Source organism: Schistocerca piceifrons, chromosome X (genome assembly GCF_021461385.2).
Source record: "Schistocerca piceifrons isolate TAMUIC-IGC-003096 chromosome X, iqSchPice1.1, whole genome shotgun sequence".
NCBI classification, from domain to species: domain Eukaryota; kingdom Metazoa; phylum Arthropoda; class Insecta; order Orthoptera; family Acrididae; genus Schistocerca; species Schistocerca piceifrons.
This window is the reverse complement of record NC_060149.1, coordinates 872,697,563-872,714,282: the sequence shown is the minus strand read 5'-3', so window position 1 is coordinate 872,714,282 and position 16,720 is coordinate 872,697,563. Positions and strand designations below refer to the sequence as shown.

General features: G+C 41.3%; 1 protein-coding gene across 2 annotated transcripts in view; it reads right to left on the bottom strand.

Annotated features, from left to right (window-relative positions):
- Nucleotides 1–16,190, bottom strand: part of LOC124721571 (polypeptide N-acetylgalactosaminyltransferase 16-like) — a 555,752-nt gene extending 539,562 nt beyond the window's left edge. For both annotated transcript variants that reach the window (XM_047246612.1, XM_047246611.1), the window contains exon 1: nt 16,005–16,190. In XM_047246612.1, coding sequence (XP_047102568.1) covers nt 16,005–16,175 — 171 coding nt within the window. In that variant the 5' untranslated portion in view covers nt 16,176–16,190. The remainder of the gene's footprint in view (nt 1–16,004) is intronic.
- Nucleotides 16,191–16,720: the final 530 nt, after the last annotated feature.

The window sequence follows — 16,720 nt, the reverse complement described above, 5'->3', positions numbered from 1 at the left end:
CATTGTGCATTCAGACGGACTTCGACAATTCCAGCAGGACAATACGACACCCCACACGTCCAGAACTGCTATAGAGTGGCTCCATGAACATTCTTTTCGGTTTAAACAAAACTCCACAGACGTGAACATTGTTGAGCTTATTTGGGATGCCTTCTAACGTGCTGTTCAGAAGAGATCTCCACCTCCTCGTATGTATGGACAGCCCTGCAGGATTCATGGTGTCAATTCCCTCCAGCATTACTTCAGACATTAGTCGAGTCCATGACACGTCGAGTTGCGGCACTTCGGTGTGCTCGCGGGGGCACTAATCGATATTAGGCAGGTTAACCGTTTCTTTGGCTCTTCAGTGTAATTCATCCAGTAAACTCTGTATAGTCGAAATCGGTGAATAACGCAGAGAAAGGCTGCATTCTCTAAACGAGGTTATTTGCAGTGTTTATGTGAGCACAGTGTAATGTATGTCGCCACCTGAAGGTTGTAGTGCACGAGTCTGTCGGTATGTGTCTTAGGGGTAACAATGTGACACACACTATACTAGAGAAAAAGTACTTGCTCGCCGTGAGTAAATTATTTTAGCGTAGTGCTATGATGTATGTACCTGCTTACACAGACAAATACTTAAGCCAAAAACCTACTTAAAAATTGTTTGCTGATACTTTCTAATCATTCCACGTAATATTATATATTTCATAGGACTAATATCTTGCTTATGGTGCCTTCTGTTATTGAAATAAGTAGACTATCCCTTAACCGTAGTGAATACATTTCAGTGTTGCTCTGTAAACTATGGGATAACTAGGAGAAATTTGCGAGAGTATTGATAATAAATAGCATTCTTAGATCAGAGGTTGTGAATCGAAACCTGATGAATTCATCTTCATCTAGGTTTTCTACAAATTTCGACTCTACATAAGTGTCGCTGTTTCTTCAAATATGAAGGAAAAGTTTCCTCCTCTATCGATTCTCTGTCAAAATGTAATAAGAAAATAAATTGACAGAGCTGTTGAAAAAGAAACAGTGAAACCGCTTTTGGCTAAGGTCTCATTCCTGTTTGACATATAATCGATTGAAGGAGCTTTCCTTGCAAGGTAGGTTCAAAATCTTCCTCAGAAGTTACGTGATAACATCTGGTAGGACATTAATGCGGTTTCATTAAGCTCTAGAAATAAAGAGCGCTAATGTGATCGTGGAATAACGGAAGATCTGAATGTATGTCCCATCGACGCTGAAATCATTAGGGACAGATCGGAGGCAGATCCCTCTTCAAGTACACCATCCTGGCATTGGCCTTAAGTGATTGAGAAAAATCCACAAAACGTAAATCTGGAAGGATGGAGGTAATTGGAACCCCATTCTTCCTAATGCGAGTATAGTGCCTTAACCACTGCGCCATCCCACTACCTACGCTCATCGAAAACACTGGTTTAAAATTGGAAATTTGTGGTAAGTTCATATGGGACCAAACTGCTGAGGTCATCGGTCCCTAGGCTTACACACTACTTAATCCAACTTAAACTAACTTACGCTAAGGACAATACACACACCTATGCCCGAGGGAGGACTCGAACCTCCGACTGTGTGGGAGGGGGTGGGGGGGGACAGCCGCGCGAACCGCGGCAAGGGACCACAGACCGCGCGGCAACCCCGTGTGGCACTGGTTTAATAACGGAAAATAGTCTGATATCAGGTCGGTATTTTATAATTTTCTAACAGGTGAACGCAACACTCATAAATAGAGCTTTCTTTTTTTCAATTTTTCCCTTTAAATACTCCGCAATACAGACAGACATAAAATATTCAGCGTTACACAACGTTTTCTCTGCGTTCCTCAATTTTATGACAGATAATGTGTTACAAAATTCAGCGTGTCTGCTGAAAGTAGTTTAAACGCAGGATGATATTTGATGGTTCGCTGACACATCTACCTTCTGTACAATTGCTTTATCGACAAGGAGGAACAAAAGAAGGAAGGGAGGTTATCTCTGTTCAGCGTCCGGTCGCCGTGGAGGTCATTAGACATGGAGGACGTGCTCTGAGAGAAGAAATCGACCGTGCCCTTATCGAAGGAACTGTCCCGATATTTGGGTTCAGTGATCCACGGAAAGCACTGTCGAATGAAATCAGGTCAACAGAACGGGCGTTCGTTTCCTGCTTCTCCCGAATAAAAGTGATATGTATTAACCGCTATCCCACTTCGCTGGGTAAATAAGTTTTTATGCTTTCACGAGAGAGATAATAACTGTAACTTTGCTCCTACATCCATCACATGAAAAGTATGACAGAAGTAACGAGATAATTTCGTGACGTCCTCCGAATAGAAACACTGAGATCGTTGCTTATTCTGTTCACTAAAACAAGGTTCACTATAGGAAGGCTCAACGCCATAAGACTGTAGTGCAGGAAGGCTTGCGCAGGATCAGTTTACTGGTGCAGGGACCTACAACGTAAATAAATATAACGTATTGCACATTAATATAAGAAAAGATCCATAACTGTCCAATTACACTATTGGCGAAAAATCCATGGAAGCAGTACTAATCATAACCGTCCGGAGCAATCTAAAGTGGAATAACCACAAAAACTAAATGTGGGAAAAGTAGGTTCCAGGCTGAGACATTGGAAAAATCTTAAGTAAATGTAATTCATCCAAAAACAAACAAATGACATTTGCTAAATAAATTTTTGATTATTGCACAATAATAGTTATTACAATCGCCGCCATTAACGATTATAGTTTGTACCTTTTTGGCATGCTTTTCACGAGGTTTTCTGTATATTCTCTCGGTAACGATCTCCACATCATTCTGAGTTTATATGACAGCTACATCGATGTATATATTGACTTCCCTTCAAGCTTCATCTTAACATACGACCAAACATTTTCGATCGGATTTGCATCTACATTTACATTTATACTCCGCAAGCCACCCAACGGTGTGTGGCGGAGGACACATTACGTGCCACTGTCATTATCTCCCTTTTCTGTTCCAGTCGCGTATGGTTCGCGGGAAGAACGACTGCCGGAAAGCCTCTGTGCGCGCTCGAATCTCTCAGATTTCACATTCGTGATCTCCTCGGGAGGTATAAGTAGGGGGAAGCAATATATTCGATACCTCATCCAGAAACGCACCCTCTCGAAACCTGGACAGCAAGCTACACCGCGATGCAGAGCGCCTCTCTTGCAGAGTCTGCCACTTGAGTTTGCTAAACACCACCTCCTTTGTTGATGGACTACATTTTCTAAGGACTCTCCCAATGAATCTCAACCTGGTACCCGCCTTTCCAACAATTAATTTTATATGATCATTCCACTTCAAATCATTCCGCACGCATACTCCCAGATATTTTACAGAAGTAACTGCTACCAGTGTTTGTTCCGCTATCATATAATCATACAATAAAGGATCCTTCTTTCTATGTATTCGCAATACGTTACATTTGTCTATGTTAAGGGTCAGTTGCTACTCCCTGCACCAAGTGCCTATCCGCTGCAGATCTTCCTGCATTTCGCTACAATTTTCTAAAGCTGCAACTTCTCTGTATACTACAGCATCATCCGCGAAAAGCCGCATGGAACTTCCGACACTATCTACTAGGTCATTTATATATATTGTGAAAAGCAATGGCCCCATAACACTCACCTGTGGCACGCCAGAGGTTACTTTAACATCTGTAAACGCCTCTCCATTGAGAACAACATGCTGTGTTCTGTTTGCTAAAAACTCTTCAATCCAGCCACACAGCTGGTCTGATACTCCGTAGGCTCTTACTTTGTTTATCAGGCGACAGTGCGGAACTGTATCGAACGCCTTCCGGAAGTCAAGGAAAATAGCATCTACCTGGGAGCCTGTATCTAATATTTTCTGGGTCTCATGAACAAATAAAGCGAGTTGGGTCTCACACGATCGCTGTTTCCGGAATCCAAGTTGATTCCTACAGAGTAGATTCTGGGTTTCCAGAAACGACATGATACGCGAGCAAAAAACATGTTCTAAAATTCTACAACAGATCGACGTCAGAGACACAGGTCTATAGTTTTGCGCATCTGCTCGATGACCCTTCTTGAAGACTGGGACTACCTGTGCTCTTTTCCAATCATTTGGAACCTTCCGTTCCTCTAGAGACTTGCGGTACACGGCATGTGAGAAGGGGGGCAAGCTCTTTCGCGTACTCTGTGTAGAATCGAATTGGTATCCCGTCAGGTCCAGTGGACTTTCCTCTGTTGAGTGATTTCAGTTGCTTTTCTATTTCTTGGACACTTATTTCGACGTCAGCCATTTTTTCGTTTGTGCGAGGATATAGAGAAGGAACTGCAGTGCGGTCTTACTCTGTGAAACAGCTTTGGAAAAAGGTGTTTAGTATTTCAGCTTTACGCGTGTCATCCTCTGTTTCAATGCCATCATCATCCCGGAGTGTCTGGATATGCTGTTTCGAGCCACTTATTGATTTAACGTAAGGCCAGAACTTCCTAGGATTTTCTGTCAAGTCGGTAAGTAGAATTTTACTTTCGAATTCACTGAACGCTTCACGCGTAGCCCTCCTTACGCTAACTTTGACATCGTTTAGCTTCTGTTTATCTGAGAGGTTTTGGCTGCGTTTAAACTTGCAGTGAAGCTCTCTTTGCTTTCGCAGTAGTTTCCTAACTTTTTTGTTGAACCACGGTGGGTTTTTCCCGTCCCTCACAGTTTTACTCGGCACGAACCTGTCTAAAACGCATTTTACGATTGCCTTGAACTTTTTCCATAAACACTCAACATTGTCAGTGTCGGAACAGAAATTTTCGTTTTGATCTGTTAGGTAGTCTGAAATCTGCCTTCTATTACTCTTGCTAAATAGATAAACCTTCCTCCCTTTGTTTATATTCATATTTACTTCCATATTCAGGGATGCTGCAACGGCCGTATGATCACTGATTCCCTGTTCTGCGCTTGCAGAGTCGAAAAGTTCGGGTCTGTTTGTTATCAGTAGGTCCAAGATGTTATCTCCATGAGTTGGGTCTCTGTTTAATTGCTCGAGGTAATTGTCGGATAGTGAACTCAGTATAACATGTCCCTACCACCCGTCCTAAACAGCTGAGTGTCCTAGTCTATATCTGGTAAATTGAAATATCCATCTAAGACTATAACATGCTGAGAAAATTTATGTGAAATGTATTCCAGATTTTCTCTCAGTTGTTCTGCCACTAATGCTGCTGAGTCCGAAGACATTGCAGGCCAATCCATCGTGGACACCCCATTGTCTTACTTCCACGCTGTACAGAGACATCTGCGATGTTTCGGATCATTATCCTCTTGAAGCACCCACTTTGCCTCGTTCGAGCCAAATAGCTTCTTAACGGACATTTGGATGGTTTACAAGGAAATCTGCCTCGTGATACTTCAGATACTTTGCACTCTTTTAGATTGCAACCAACAAAACAAAACATTCAATTCTCACACTGTTTATCTATACACTGTGCAAAAGCGCACTGAATACAGATTCCAGACCACTACCAGTGATGTCGCTGCGGACGTTACATTTATGGCGTACACTTTCTTGTGGAAATGACTGTAAAACGTCGGTACGGTGTCTCTTGAAACAACAAACACTTCGGCTACCTTGATTACCGAACCACCAGCAACGTACCCACGTTATAATGCACCGATGTCGACATAATAGCCTCACAACTACACAGAACAACGTCCTGACCGCGACTGACACGTGTAACGTACTGAGAACATGAACAAGAGCTGTCCGTCGTCAAATACAAGAACAGCGTGTGGTGTCACCGCCAGACACCACACTTGCTAGGTGGTAGCCTTTAAATCGGCCGCGGTCCATTAGTATACGTCGGACCCGCGTGTCGCCACTGTCAGTGATTGCAGACCGAGCGCCACCACACGGCAGGTCTAGAGAGACGTCCTAGCACTCGCCCCAGTTGTACAGCAGACTTTGCTAGCGATGCTACACTGACAAATACGCTCTCATTTGCCGAGACGATAGCATAGCCTTCAGCTACGTCATTTGCTACGACCTAGCAAGGCGCCATTACCAGTTTATATTGAGATTGTAATTATGTATCATCAAGAGCGATGTACACCAATTATGGATTAAAGTTAAGTGCTCCATCAGCAACGTACCTTATTGGCTATATTAATTACATTGTCCTGTTCCAGATCTCACGCCAGTTTGCGTGAGCTTAAACGCGTGCATTTCGGCCTCCTCTAGCAACACGGTGTTGGCTCTTCTGCCAACACATCACAGCGCAGCCTGGAGGCTTGGCTAGCATCTCGATTTATGTCCAGGCATTCATTTTTTCCGCTGTTTCCGTATTTCTGGCCAACCCGTGTAGCTGTAGATGTAGATGTGGTAATATTGTCGTTTTACAAAGTTTCCTGTGTAAGGCCACATGGGATTTTGATAGCAGCGCGTGTTTAAATCAGTATACACCTAATTGAAACTTAGTGAGGTTTCAAGAAAGCTCAACATTACTCAAGAAAAAATCGTACCAGTGTCTTGCTTGTAGGGTCTGTTTTCCGTAAAATCGCAACAAATGACCAACTGTTCTCAAGCGCCTCACCTACTCCTTTCACATGATTTTTCAGTCTTTAACAGCTAACATTCTGCAGTTAAAGATAGTTTTGGATCGCTTAAGCCCTCATTAGTAAAGACTAAATTAGTTCGTTTGTAATTATATCGTTGTCGATAAGAAGATAACGCCTCTCACTTATCCCTTCCGTTTCAAGAACTGACACGAAAAAAAGAAAAGAAAAAAGGAGCCTGCAGTTAGACAGCCTCTACAATATTATCTCCTTGGCTTAAACATCAGTGTTTAATGAGTTCTCAAATCTCGCTGCTTGCAGTTGATTAATTATATGCTACATTCTTATGTCTGTTATGTCTTCACAGTTAATGTTCTATTTGTTCAGCCTCTTTCCACAGAAGCGGTACTCGTAACGATGTACGAAGTCACACTTCTGATGATTGGAGCAGCAGAAGTGTGTTACACGCGGAAATAAAAATCCGTTGATAAGATCACTCTAACTCAGATAACGTTGGTTTACTTTAGTTTTTTCTTAGCCGTTAATCTTGCAACACTGGTTACGGAGAAGCGACACCTGATAGCAGAAGCCAGAATCCTTTTGAATTTCCTGTAGTTTCTTCGTGTTATTACTCTCGGTAAACTAACTTTAATGCAAATACAGTAAGAAATATACCGCTAATGATAGAAATGTTGATAACTAATTTTCGTGCAGTTTTGTTCTTCTCCTTATGCTTCTGCTTTTCTTCTTGTTCTGTTGACTCCTTTTGAAGGTTGATTATCATTAGGTGGTTTGGAACTTTATTTATAGATGTTCCACAGACGTACAATTAAATCATTGCCGCATCTTTTCGAGCCGTAGTGTCATCCTACCACCAATATGCAGGATGTTAGGGGTTTGACTTCACATACTGTGATCATTGGTTGGTTGGTTGGTTCGTGGCATTGAAGGGACCAGGCTGCTAGGGCCATCGGTCCCGAGTGATCATTGGTACCTTAATAATTACCCACTACAGTGTTTTAGTATTTTTTTCTGAGCATTTACCAGTATTTCCCAAACACGTCACATAATTTACTACCTGATGTTTTCTGCACCGTCGTAACTGCGCCACCAACTGGACTACGCCTTTCAGTATAGCCTGATGTACTTTGAGGTACTAACCACCCTAAAACATACTACTACTACTATTAGATATAGTTATTATTCTTCAAATGAAGTAAATACTGCTGTAATTTAGTTCAGTACACTGTCCGCTGTCACCAATAAAAATATCTGCAATTATACCCGTAAAACTCTGTCTATGTTTAACGTTAGCTATCCTTGATAACCAGCAAGGTATAGCCATTGAAACTTTATTCGTTCTTTTACTGTCGTTGAACAATCTGAAACAATCTGTAACTTAGTCCAGAACGTGAACTGAGAAAAACAATGCCATAACCGTATAAATTTGGAAATTTGTGGTAAGAACTATGGGACCAAACTGCTGAGGTCATCGGTCCCTAGGCTTACGCACTGCTTAATCTAACTTAAACTAACTTACGCTAAGGACAACACACACACCCATGCCAGAGGGAGGACTCGAACCTCCGACGGGGGGAGCCACACGAACAGTGACAAGACGTCTGAGACCGCACGGCTACCCCGCGGGGCATAATAACCGTATAATTTTCGTACTGTACATAGCGCATTCTGGAGATTTGTGACTTTGATTTATGAAAAAAATGGTTAATGTTTGTTTTAAGAACCGCTCTCCCAAGCATTTGTGCAAAAGACCATTGAATTAATAACACAGCGTCTGATCAAGAGCATGGAGCTCAGTTGTCTGCAACACCACTTCGTAGCATTCAGTTTTTATCTGAAACTGATGACTGAAAGCAATTAAAAATAAAAACAACGGAAAAGAACAATGTTCATTTTTTAGTCTTATATATATTTCTTTGAGTGTTTTAATTTTATCTTGCCTATCTAAAGGGTACCTTTTATGCGTTATGAGTAAATGGAAGCACAGATTAACTGTGTTAGCAAAAGTTCGTAAACAGCTCTCAATTTAAGACGGAATGTTGAAGCCGGATTCCCCATGTTATTAGTGTTATCATAAATCAACTTTACAGGGTAACTATCTAAACAGCCACGAACGCCGAGGATAATATTTCTATGTCCCTCTCAGCATGACTAATGAGACTTGCATCATATATCAATAAAATATTACAAAATTTAAAGGCTTTCTGGCCACTTGTTGACAAACTGCGTATTGGCTTCTGTCTCGGGTTCTTCGGCCGACGTTCATCTAATGATTTTACTGACGTTTCGCCAGCACGAGTGGCTGGCATTGTTAAAGCTTCACCCTCCAGTTCACCACCGGCAATGGAGGTTGAAACTTTGACAATGCCAGCTGCCAGCCACTCGTGTTAGCGAAACGTCAGTAAAGTCATTAGATGAACGTCGGCCGAAGAACCCCAGACAGAAGCCAACAGGCAGTTTTTCAATAAAATATTAGACCGTATACCAGCAAAATATACGCTTTTTTATGTTGACTTCCTTCATTAGACAGAAAATACACTGCTAGAGCTGCTGTGTGTAGCTTTCACAGGGACGTAGATTAAATATCATTTAATGGTACTCTTCCAGAACTAATCTCCCGTGACTTCACTGACGCCTTAATGTCAAACAATACATCATTCTCAACGGCAGAAGTTACTGTCAGCATATTTTTGTCACCGCGTATTTATCAGTAATGAAAATAATCCTTTAATGTTCAAATGAAAATCATGGATGAAATATCGTTAACTACAACGCACTATTAAAAGTAAGCAGACGTATTCTTGAACCCATCGACGTAGAATAGAGTGCAAAAACTGTTCATTGAGAAAAATCCTCTCTGGACGGCGTTACACAGAAGCATTTTCTCTAGTTGCCCATACAAGACTACAGAAGCTCAATAAGGCACGCAAATTTCAATGAAATGCCTATAACTACTCCGAAACCACGTTGAATATTCTGGTATATGGATTTCGTACTAACGCTTTCGAAGGATAAAAAATGACAGCTCAGTTCAGTAGTAACGAAGAATATCACTTGGAAAGATTAGTTTAAAAAGGTTCTCAAGCACCCCATAGGCGACTATTGCAAAATACGAAAGCGGATGTGCATGGTTCAAATGGCTCTGAGCACTATGGGACTTAACATCTATGGTCATCAGTCCCCTAGAACTTAGAACTACTTAAACCTAACTAACCTAAGGAGATCACACAACACCCAGCCATCACGGATATGCATGGAACAGTGTCACTGTCAGTAATGCAATCTGTCACTCTTCTGACCTCGAAGGCACATCTACATCTATACTCTGCAAACCACTGTGAAGCACATGACACAATGTACAAGTTATTAGAGTTTCTTTCCGTTCCATTCACGGGAAGAATGATTGCTTAAACGGCTTTTTGCACCTTGTAATTAGTTTAATCTTGACTTCGCGGTTGCTATGGAAGTGATATACTCGTAGGTAAGGGTTATAATAGATTCCTAGATTCATCACTTAAAGTTGGTTACAGGAACTTTCTAATTAGGCTATCATGGAATAGTTTGCATGTATCTTCATCCATCTGCCAGTTCAGTTCTTTTAGCTTCTTCGTGATCTCTCCCACGTGTCAAAGAAACCTGTGACCATTCCTGTTGTCCTTTGTTATATCCGTTTAACATCCTCCTTTACTCTACATGGCACGGGTCCCACAGATGAGCAAGATTCTAGAATGGTTGCACGAGTGTTTTGCTTGCAATCTCCTTTGTAGACTAATTATATTTCGGTAGTATTCTACCAAAGAAGTGCAGTCTGCCGCCCACTTTACCCACGACTGAGATTATGTGGTCGTTCCGTTTCATATCCCTACGAATTACTGCATCCAGGCATTTGTATGACTTGACCGATTCCAGCTGTGATTCAATGGTTTTGTAGTCATATTTTTTTTCACTTTGTGTAAATCACAATTTTACATTTCTGGGCATTTAAAGTAAGTTGCCAATCTTTGCACCACTTTGAAATCTTATCAATATCTGATTAACTATCTATGCAGCAGTACTTCATTATAGATAACTGGAGTATCTGCGAAGAACCTGACGCTACTATTAATATTGTTTGCTAGGTAATGAATGTACAACATGAACAACAAAGGATCCAAGACACCATCCTGTGGCACACTTGACGTTACTTTTACATTTGTCTGTGACTCTCCGCCCAAGATAGCATACTGTGTCCTTGCCCCCAAGAAATCCTCAATTCAGTCACAAATCTCGCTTGGTAACCCCCCCCCCCTCCCTTGCTCCCTTGCTCCCTTGCTCCCTTGCTCCCTTGCTCCCTTGCTCCCCTCCCCTTCCCCCATATGATCGTAGTTTCAGTAAAAGGTTTGTGTGTTGTACTCAGTTAAATGTCTTTCGGAAGCCAAGAAACACTGCTTCCGTCTGACTGCCTTGATCTATGGTGTTGTGTAATGTGACTATGTCGGTGCGTGAGAAACAGCGTGCTGTAATTGAGTTTCGAATTCAAAGAGTTCGTCCACGCATGGAGCACTCTCTCATTCAGCATGTCAATGCAAGACTATACACAAGCGCTGTGACATCTGCAAGAATCCTCCTTACAGTTCCAACTAGGCCCCATATGATTTTCATCTGTTCCCAAAATTTAAAGAACGCCTTCGTGGACTTCACTTTGTTAGTGATGAAGCGGTTGAAGCGGAAGTGAGGGCTTGGTTCTGTCAACAAAGTCAAACAGATCAAACAGACTGTAGTGACGGTATCAGCAAACTGGTCGCTCGTTGGGAGAAATGTGTTTGCCGCCAGGGTTACTGTGTTGAGAAATAAATATGATTACATGAAGAATGAAGACGCACAGTTTTAATAACGTTTGTTTTACTTAAACAGCTTTAAGAGATTTCACATAAAAATTCTGAGGCACTACTTTTTAGCATGCTCTCGTAGTTTCGATATGTAATGTTAATTACTGAAATCTCAGCATAAAGTGTGATATTAAAGTTTCTAGAGAGTATTTCAAGTATAACAGTAGAATTCAGTGACAGAACAATACTGTCTTTTAATTTTGAGTAAATGACTTTGAGAGACTAAGATAAAGAAGTGACTGGCAATGAAATCGCCAGTACATGCGTTAAAGTTTTTCATTAATGACGACTGTGCAAAGAATAAGGAAGTTTCCGCTCACAGTTACGTGTTTTCGATTAGTTATCGCATTTCATTTCATTTCCAAATCACAATGTCTAGCTTTGAAATCTCTGACAACAGAACTGTAATTCCCAAAATGTAGTGGGTGTACTGGACGACTAGGTCGCTATACCTCAGGAGTTTCACAAACTGTTCCGTCAGTCACCGTAATTTACCAGTAGGTCATTCTTCCCGGATCGGTTGTCTCTGGCGTTGAGAGCTAACGATCGTGCTTACTTTTTTTAAGTTTTGCACTCAGCGTATATAAGAAGCCATCCGATGGTTAAAAGCAACCGAATAAGTAATTAATGATTGAAGCACTGACTCACTTTGCACTTTAAGCAATATTTATTCGTGCCATTATCGGTTACGAGCTGATTATCAGATGGCATGCATTGTTGTTCATATGTAAGAATCTTCATATTTGATGGCTTAGCATAACACTGGTTCCTGCAGAGCGAGCAATGCAAATTTCGAATAAAGATATATGACGTTAGATTGCTCTACAGGATTAAATTAACACACATACAAATTACAGAACACATTGGGCCCATTACTTGTGATAATTATGTTTCTGCCTATTGTTTCAACGTTCAACCTGTGCAACATTTCATTCAAACTGAAGATAATTCTGTAAATGCTAAAACTTTGTTGCTGCCTGAGATTCATCGAGGCTAATCGACATGTGGAATTTTTCATGCATATAGGATACAAATTTGTATCGGCCAAACACAGAAGTCAAGATTCAAATGCCTGAACAGTAACAAATGGTACCCGAAATGAGCTTCGCCATTTGCAGCGTGTAATGAAAGAAATCGGTGTTATTTTACGTGATTAGGTTCTGTGTTTGTCGTTAATCGTTTTATTTACTACAGTCTTCTGGTATGGTTGCAATGTTCTTCAGATGAGACGTAAGTGCTTGTCTGTTCTCGATGTTGACGTTTTATACATAATTAGCACGCTTTTAAAATCTAAATACGCCCATAACCTCCAACAATCGAAATTCGTTGATTTTTATTTTCAAAACGCGTTTGGAAGGTCATATAAGTTATGTTCGGTGCGTTTCCGTCAGTTAACTGGATTAATATTCCAATTATGAGCAAATAAATATACATTTACACTACTACTGCAGTTAGAACCATCGCCAGCAGCATGCAGCACAGATCTTCAGACTGTTAAGATGTTAGTAAATCAGTTTCGTACCGTAAATAGCGTCATACCAACAAATGATGTAGCACCTGAGCAGGAATCAGTAAGCAGGGTAGATTACTCCAAATTTTTGGGTGTACGTGTTGTTGAAAGTTTAAACTGGAAGAAGCACATTACTGATATTCTCAAACAATTAAGTTCAGCTGCTTTTGCTTTTCGTATAATTGCTAATCTTGGAAACAAACGTATCAACCTCCTGACATATTTTTCGTATTTGCACTCAATAATGTCGTTCGAAATAATTTTCTGGGGTAATTCATCACTTAGAAGGAGAGTACTGATTGCACAAAAGCGAGCAGTAAGAACAGTATACGGTGCTCACCCACAGACGTCATGTAAGTACATCTTCAAAGAGCTAGGCATTTAACAGCCCCGTCACATTACAAATTCTCGGTAATGAATTTCATCATAAATAATCCATCACAATTTGAGAAGAACAGTGATGTACATACCTACAACACTAGAGAGCAAAATGACCTTTATTATCCAGTGTTAAAGCTGTCAGTGGTCAGAGAGGAGTTCAAAAGTCAGCAATAACATTTTTTGATCATTTGCCCTATAACATAAAATTTTTTACATGTAGCGAGGCAAGTTTTAACTCTAATTTAAAATCATTTCCCCTGGGCAACTGCTTCTACTCCAATCAAGGATTTCTACTTAAAAACTGGTATCCAGTAAAAAAACAAAAAGTATTTTAAGTGTAGTTGCATGAGTACGACGAAGAAATAAAGTGTTCATTAATGTTAACACTAATCATTCATGCATATCCCATAAACTGACTCGTTCCACATCATTTCGATAAAAGAACCGTTCAAATGATCTATAGAACATGTAATTAACTGTAATACGTATTACCTAGCGAGGTGTCGCAGTGGTTAAGGGAATGGCTCTGTATGCACGAGAATCTGTGTATAAATCCCGTCCGGCGATGCACTTTTAGAATTCTGTAGGTTCCCCATATCGAAGGCAAATTCCATGGTGGTTCCTTTGAAAAAGACATGAGCGAAATTCCTCATCCATATCGCATCTGAGCTAGTGCTCCGTCTCTAATGCCCTCATCATCGTTGGCACATTAAACTCAGATGCTATTCTTTTAAATAGTTTATCGTAGTTAATGTGAGTCTGTTATGATTCAGGTAGCATCTCTTATCGCACATAAGTGTTTCTCTGGAAGAAAGCAACTTCGTTGTACGGAGGAGGAGGAGAAGATTAGTGTTTAAAGTCCCGTCGACAGCGAGGTCATTAGAGACGGATCACAAGCTCGGATTAGGGAAGGAAATCTGCCGTGCCCTTTCAAAGGATCCATCCCGGCATTTGCCTGAAACGATTTAGGGAAATCACGGGAAACCTAAATCAGGATGGCCGGAGACGGGTGTGAATCGTCGTCCTCCCGAATGCGAGTCCAGTGTGCTAACCACTGCGCCACCTCACTCGGTTTTCGTTGTACGGGAACGTGTAGTTGTAGCCTAGTTTTATGTTTTTTTGGAATATTGGTATGGCTCTCTAGTGCTTAACCCTCTATTGCATGATGTTGACGTTTGCTAGCAAACCGTAAATTTACTTATTACGTTAAGAAAAACACTCGTATATTCATGTTGCAGTCACCTGGCAACACACGCGGTCTGGCTGCATCGAGCTACACTGCGTTTAGCGTCATTATTTTACCAGAAACAGTCGAAAATCGATAATCTATGCTGAAGATCGAGTGTACGTGAAAGCAGCTGAAAGAGTGAATTATTTCTGTCACACTTAGAAAAAATTTTTAATGTATGTAAAATAACGTTTAATATAAGCATAAATTATGTTTCTACATCCGTGCAACTGAAAAATTAATAATTAATCAATATTTTCGGTTTTTTTCCGGATGGCAACAAACCCAAAATGTCGAATACATCAAAATTTCAAGTGACCGTTACAAATAATTAATGACATACATATATAAATATACCGTAACAGGCAAAGGTCTAATACTTGAAGAAGAAAGGATATGTAAATATTTGTTCATAATTAGAATATAAATTTTTAATAGTTGTGTTAAATACACAGAGGGCACATTCATACCAAGCGAAAGACATTTATTTGAAAAATTATCTTGAGAAAGACAATTAGTTATTGAAAAAAAGGGTCCTGTCCAATGAAAGGTAAGCATTTATTGAGTATAATACTAGTTATGTCGGCAGATAATTTCTGTGGCTGCGTATAAAAAAGGAAATATGTATGTACCGCAGCCGGTCACAACGTTCGAGATTATTAATCTTATAACATTAATGTATGAGCGAAGCGTTTAGAGACACTAGTGTTCACCGTCAAGCACTGAGTCGTAAAAATCACTCAAACATAATTTACGCTACTATTATTATTAACTAGACTATAGCTAACTCAAGAAACTATCGGGTAATGTTTAAGTAATTTGTATACCTTGATGGCAAATGGTGAGCACTTAGTGACTCGAAACACTTCGTTGATAAATCAATGACATAAAATTAAAAATCTTAAACATTTTGACTGGTTGCGGCACACGCATATTTCATTTGGATGATTACACAGTTTCATCGCAGTTAGATTAAATACGCGATTAATTCTTCAAATAACACCATTTTCGCTTTTACTTGTAACTGTTTTATGACGCTGTTGTAATTTCGGCTTCTGTGCCACTTCCAAGCGTAAGACTCGATGTCATAGAAATAGTAATCTTTGCCGCTCGTCGTTGACTCTCTTAAGTCTGCATGTAAATAATACTCGTGTCACTCATAACAGCCACCGTGAGTGATACAGCCCTACAAGATCGTTATTTTTAACCTTCTTCTATGCCATCGTATGACATCAGATCTTACTCTCGAAAATGGCGCAAAAGCCGAAAATACAATAGCGTTATAAAGCTGTTACAACAAAAAGAAAAATGAAGTCAGTTAAAGAATTTATAGAGGCTGTGGACTCGTTTTGAAAGAAGTTAACGTGATTAATTAATCGTGGTAAGTAGCACTTTGCCGAACGGTGTGCAAAACCAGCGAGAGAACGATAATGCGCACGCGAGATGCTGCGGCTGCGTACACGAGAATGGGCTACCTTGCGCGTGGCGCGCTGACTGAAGGCGGCGAGGTCGGCGAGCGCGTACAGCAGCAGCAGCGCCCCGGCGGTGGCGGCGCAGGCGAGGCGCAGGCGTCTGCGCGCGGCGCGCATCTCGTGGCAGCCGGCGCGCCGCAGGTACCGCGCGCCTTCTGCGCCCACAAAACTCATTTCCCGCGTGTGCCGGAGGCGCGGCCAGTCGAAGGCCGCCGGCGCACGTCACCACCACCTGGCCGGCATTGCGCGTAGTTCACAGATGGCAATACTGTCCGGCGCGCGCGCCAACACTGGCGCTAGTGTCGCTCTCGCAGCCGACTACCGCCGCGCGCACTCCACTTCTGCGATGACGTCCGTACCCGCCGGCCGGTCTGCGGCGTACGGCGGAGGGTACGTTGCAGTGTCGTAACAGGGACCAACTTCTGCCGCCAACGACGTCGCGATTGTGGTCAGTGACGTAGATAGTGACTCGACTGCCTTGACAAGAGACGTCTTTCCGCTCGAACGGGATCTTGTATTCAAACATTTGTACGCAGACCCGCCTCACATTTCTAATCACACCTGCGACGGCGTACGATCACGTGTGACCATTCAAATAAAATATGGAAGTGTCACAACGAATCAAAATGTTTGACACTGTTAACTTTATGATGCTGATTTATCGAGGACGTGTTTAGTATAGACTACATGTGTCAGTATTGGCACACGTACAGAGCAAA